The following is a 5,691-nucleotide window of genomic DNA, read 5'->3' as shown; positions in this document are numbered from 1 at the left end:
GTATGTATATAAGAAATGTACAGAAGCCAACTGATTACTCTGAGTTGGAAGGAACAAACTTTGAAGAGCTGTGGTATCCGTTTATCAGTATTAATGCACTTAACCAGGTGTTCAGAGCTGTTTGCTTGTAAACATTAACCGACAGTGCTCCAGGCATGCTTCTTTCCAGTCTTGATGCTTTTAGTTTCTTCTGAAATGTACACTAAAGGTTAATCTGGTTAAAATCTTTGAACTGTTATTTATGTAACCTTATCTGCTTCATTTAGGATTTCAAGCATACCAAGTCCTTTGTTATTTAGAAGATTTCTGCCTCTGTGAGGGACATCAAATGACTACTTGTTATACAAAAGTATCAAAGGGATCTTTTGACCTCTACTTTGTAAATATTGTTTCCATGTACTACATGCTGAAAATAGAAACTGCCAATGTTTCAATCTAGTCAACCTGTCTGTCTGTGTGTCTTAAAAAAAACTTCACTTAAAGATAGAACTAAATTGAATGTACAAGTCAATTTGTGTGAAGCCTTCTCATTTTGTTCACGTATACATGCAGTAATACAGGATTCACTCTTACAGCTTGGAACAATCTATTCAAGTAACTTTCATAGATGACCTTGCTATCACTACTTGTACTACTTACACTGTCATCAAGGGTTCAAACTCCCCTGCAATTCTGACTTAACAGTACCTTGACATTGTTTGCCAAAGCCATCTATAAGTGCATAAGTAGTCATACAGACTTAAACTCACTATCCTGACAGAATAAAGCTTCCTGTAATTGATGGTCAAGCAGTGTTTTATTGTCTAATATAATATCCCTCCAGCTTCTCTTCCACAAGAAAGTGTGTCTCTCTCTAGACTGCATATGTAATTTAATGCTGAAAAATAAAGCCAGTACAACTCAAGCTGTAGTATCTGGACCTTAACTGTTGAAGTGTCACAAATAAATAGTTCCTCAGAACCTGAAGTGTTTGTGTCAGTAGTTCAGTTACTGAAATTTAAATCTCACAACCTCATTAACAGGTTCCAGTTGCTTCTTTAAGAGTAACGCTTCCATCACTTGTGTGTTTACTGATCAAGTGTAAAATTTGTATATTTGTGCTTATGCTTTTGGCTGTACAGGTCTATTACTATCCTAGAGCTTTGATACACATTTAGGGTTCATGGGGTTTTTTTTTCCCCAGAAGCTTTTGGGATGTAACAAACTCAAAACCACATAGTTCCTTGGTGTATCGTTATTGGTGTCACAACTTCTCAGCACTAAGATGTAGCTTGGCAAAGGAGTTTTGCAGTTGACATTGAGAAATACTGATCAGATGCCTCAGTCACTTAAAAGAGTTGATGATCATTAGCTAACTCTGCTCTCCATACAGTTAAGAACTTATTCACACTTCTGAAGTCAAACTGAAATGGTATGTTTATTAAGTTACAACTGCTGCCATGTTCAGCAACTCCACTGGTGTACACTGCTGTTGGGTGTACAACCTGCAGGTATCACTTTGGAGTCTCCTCAAAGTTGGGCTCTAGAGGAAGAAAGGGAGAGAGAAAAAAGCTCCATTAATCTTCTTTTATACCAGCCTCGAACACCACAATTCATCTGCTATTCAAAGAAAACTAAACATCAAGTTGGCAAGCTAAAGCAAGCTCTTGTATGTTACAGTCGGTATAACTGCTTACTTTGTTTGGACCAGGGTATGACTGGATGTAGGCAGCACTAAAGAATAAACTATACCAAAGACAGGTCTCTTCCACCTTGGAGGAGTTGTGCATGAGGTTTAGACAGACACGCACTTTGGTAACATTCTGCCAAAACAGCTTTTAGCAACACATGGCGTAGGGAAGAAGGCAACAGAGAAACTGAAGAAGTCAACCAGAATGTTACTGGATATGACACTAGTATTTCCAATGTAGCTCTGATGTAAGAACAAGTCCCCAGGCTGCTCTTTCCTCTTGATTAGCATCTTCTAGCTGATGAACAGAACGGATTGCACAATTTCAGCTCTACTCTGCAGAAGATACTCTCCACATACAAACACTAAGGAAGGAGTTCTTGGTGTCAAAGGTACAAACTCAGAGTTAGGGCTTTTGACAGGTGGGCTATTAATGCCCATTCTTGCTACAAAGAGTCTGAGAGGTAAGGCTCAGCTTATAGTAGTCTGCACTAACACAAAAAAAGTAAGTTTCTACCCATCTAGCCACTTAGCTTTGAAAACTTACTGAAATTAGATTAAGTATAGGCAACAGTGGTACAAGAACATGGTCTCCCCCCTGCTTTGTTCTGTTCCTATTGTCACATAAATGAAATTTAATATGTATGGTTTCACATATTACATAGAAATAAAACTGAATATAAAGAAACCACATCACTAAAATGGGGGGGGGATGAACGACGACAAGAAACACCATAAATCCTACTTTACAGATGCTCTGTTTTATTTGCACCAGTAATAACCTGACACCAAATTCCTCCTTAATCCATCTGAAATACCACCCAAACATTTTTAGGTGTGTTCCTAGTCTAAATTAGAATTTCCAGATAGTCTGATCAGAATTACAAGTCACAGACTACAGTGGCTTGACCTTGACTGGCTGCCAGATGGACACCCAGCCTCAAGCTCTCTCGCTGTTTCGCTCCCTCTCTCCACAGAAGGGTTGAGAATAGACACAGTGTTTCTCACCCTTTGTAAAATACATTGTCACAGAGGCACCACCAGCATTGCTGACTGGTTCAGTTGTGTCCTGCAGCGGGTCCATTTTGGAGCTGGACGGAACTGGCTCACTCTGATGTATGGACACACCCAGCCTCTCCTGATAGAGGCCACCCCTGCAGCCCCCCACTACCAAAACCTCACCACATAAACCAAATACACCAACACATTCAAAAGATGCTGAATACCAGCTACCAGCTGCTTACAGATTAAGAAAGACAGCCTGCAAAACCTGACTTTAGTAAACCTGCTCATGAGCAATGAAGACTTAAGAGCTGTACTTTGATAAGCAAGCAAAAGAAACTAAGAAGTATAGAAATGAGCCTGTCTAAGAAAATTAAGTTGCATTTACATCCTAAGGCAGACAGAGTCTGTGCAGTTTCTTTGCATTCCTGACAAACCAGTCCTCACAAGCACTCTTGTCATAATCAATCTGGGTAATATGAAAACATCCTAACACAAACTTAGAGCAGTTAAACAGAAGTTATAGCCAAATAACTGAAGAAAAAGGTTTAATATAATTTAGTCACAAAGTTACCAAAAGTAACAAAGTTAAGTTCCATGTTTATTTTCTGAAATCACTGATTTTCCACATAGGCTTACAAAATTTACAAATTCCAGTTTGATAACTGATAACAAATTCCATTGATAACTGGTTTTCAAATTATAGTCTGCTGACCCCTTTGGAACGATGAGCTAAAAAAAAATAGGACTGGGTTACTCCTTTTATATTTAGGCTATTTCTTTAGGGTCTGTGTAGGGTAATTAAAATAGCCTGATCTGACTGCAAGTTTTATTAAGCATCAAGGTAATTCCACATCTCTGCTGGAAAAGGCAAATAATCAAAAAAGGAGTTAGGTGAATTCAGATGTGAACTGTGTGAAAGCAAGGAGATTCACTGAGGGCATCTTACATGAAATTAATGGTCCAAATGAAAACTAAACGAGAATTAAGAAAACCAATCAATGAACATGTCCTTACTTTCAATTAGAAATTCAGTAAGATTGTTAACTCACCCTCAAATTTAAATTCTGGAAACTTGGTTAGATCTCCTTCACCATATGCCCGTTGAAGTCTAGCAAGGGATTCATTCAGGTCTTTCTGAAATTCAGCACCTGCATCAACAGGTCCTCCAGTTTGCCTAAAAAACATGAAAAGTTCTGATTAACAGTTCAGTGCTGAAATTTCATGTGGAGGTTCTACATTCGCATGGCTATTTATCAATAAAATAATCTTTTTGACAACCAATTAAAGGAAACCATTTAAAATATTTTCAAAGTTGAGATATAACACACCTCAGGGCCTACTTACACATAAACAAGGTTCTCAGGGTGAAGTACAAGCCTTCTACTATCAGTGATGAAAATCCAAGCTACAGAGGTAGCCTTCTGAAACATAAAACTATGCTGACTATCCAGGCTTTCAGGGCTCTTAGTTTCACTTGTTCTAGGTGCGATTTTCTAACAAAATTAGGATTTATACCTCTGCTATTTCTGAATTAGTGACCTTGGTTAGTAAAGCTTAACTGTTCTTGCAAAAAGATGTTTTGAATACTAAACAAGAAAAAAAAAAAAAACAGACAAGGCACCTTACTTTCATGTAGATTCAGACAGGAATTTCTTGGGATACAAATAGAAAATAATTAAACCAGTTAACTTTTCAGATTACCAGTGTTCAGTTATACCAACACAGGTATCACTTATGATTGGTGAAGTCAACAAAAATATGCCTCCCTACACAGGCTAGCTTGTAGGTGTGGAAACACACATCTTCCTCCACTAGAACTACAAAGTTCTTGCTTCCTTCCCAAAAATAATTCCCAAGAATAAATTATGCAGAATTACTATAGTTTTAGTTTCTTATTAAGTAGTTAATTCAAACATTACAAGAATCTAAGATTCCATTTGAATTTCAATCAGCCTCACAGTTCCATTAATTCTCAATTGCTTTTGGAGACTATTTCCATTCAGCTTCTGGAAACAAGACTGAAGAATAACCATTTTCCTCAGGAAAAAAAAAATAAAAGGTGGTGTGTTTTTTTTTTTTTATTTACAGAGCACACAGATGGATAAAAATTTACATACCGGTATGTTCACAGTGTGCAAAAAAACTTAACTGAGTGCCTAACTCCCCAAGAAGAATAACATCAGCATTATTTTTTTTAAGGGGCAAAAATAGACATTTTCTATCAGCTACGCAAGATTAAACTTTCTCACTTGTGATGCTACCAGTGTTGCAGGAAAGCATACCTTAAATGCTTAGAGACCAACCTACAAAGCTAGCATATTTTAGCATTTGTCAAAATCAGTATTTTTCCCTCTTTTGCCATCAGCGTTAAGATAATTGCCTTTACTTACTTGCTCTTTGTGTTGTATTCTCTGATCTTGTCCAAGAAGAGCCTCTGAACTGGATCGAGCTCTTTTGCCTTATTAAAGGCAATAGCAGAAAGCCCTATGTTTCTGCGCAAGTGAACGGAAACAGCAGAGCGGAAAATGGAAGAAAGTCGCAGAATTTGATGCAAAATCATGATGACACTAACGTTTTAGCTAAAAAAAAAAAAAAAGCCAAATCAGAAACGCAGAATTAGGTAGCTCTTTCAGCAATATAAATGCGTAGAGAAGCAAAAAATTTAGTTCAGGGATGAACATTAAACCAGAAAAAACACTTAAAACGAGCATGCAATCCGGGGAGAGAACTCGGGCTCCACGCACGCTACTGCTGACGACCGGTTCAATCGCGCAGCGCGACCGAGACAAAGAGGGAAATTTAGGTTTTGCGTTGTTTACAAAAAGAAGTAACAATTTTAACCCAGCCAAAGCCAGCAGCAGCACCGGCCGCCGGCCCTACTGCTCCCCCCGTCTCTCAGTCTCCACCTCACCCGCCCCGGGAAGCCCCCGCAGGCGGCGGGGCCAGGAGGCGCCGTGAGTCCCGCATGCTCCAAACATACACCGGCGGAGGAGGAGCCGCCCCCCGGCGCCCACCGG

General features: G+C 38.9%; 1 protein-coding gene across 1 annotated transcript; it reads right to left on the bottom strand.

The window, feature by feature from the left end:
• Positions 1-1,393: 1,393 nt before the first annotated feature.
• ATP5PF (ATP synthase peripheral stalk subunit F6) lies at positions 1,394-5,253 on the bottom strand. Its single transcript, XM_026849986.1, has 3 exons — positions 5,065-5,253; positions 3,724-3,848; positions 1,394-1,522 (listed from the first exon to the last, which is right to left on the bottom strand). The coding sequence occupies exons 1-3, from the start codon at positions 5,232-5,234 to the stop codon at positions 1,494-1,496; spliced, it is 324 nt and encodes a 107-aa protein (XP_026705787.1). The 5' UTR covers positions 5,235-5,253; the 3' UTR covers positions 1,394-1,493.
• Between the last annotated feature and the right edge of the window lie 438 nt (positions 5,254-5,691).

Source organism: Athene cunicularia (genome assembly GCF_003259725.1).
Source record: "Athene cunicularia isolate RWA chromosome 1 unlocalized genomic scaffold, athCun1 chr1_part1, whole genome shotgun sequence".
NCBI lineage: Eukaryota > Metazoa > Chordata > Aves > Strigiformes > Strigidae > Athene > Athene cunicularia.
Note: the sequence above shows the minus strand (reverse complement) of the source record. Positions and strands in the feature narration are given on the sequence as shown.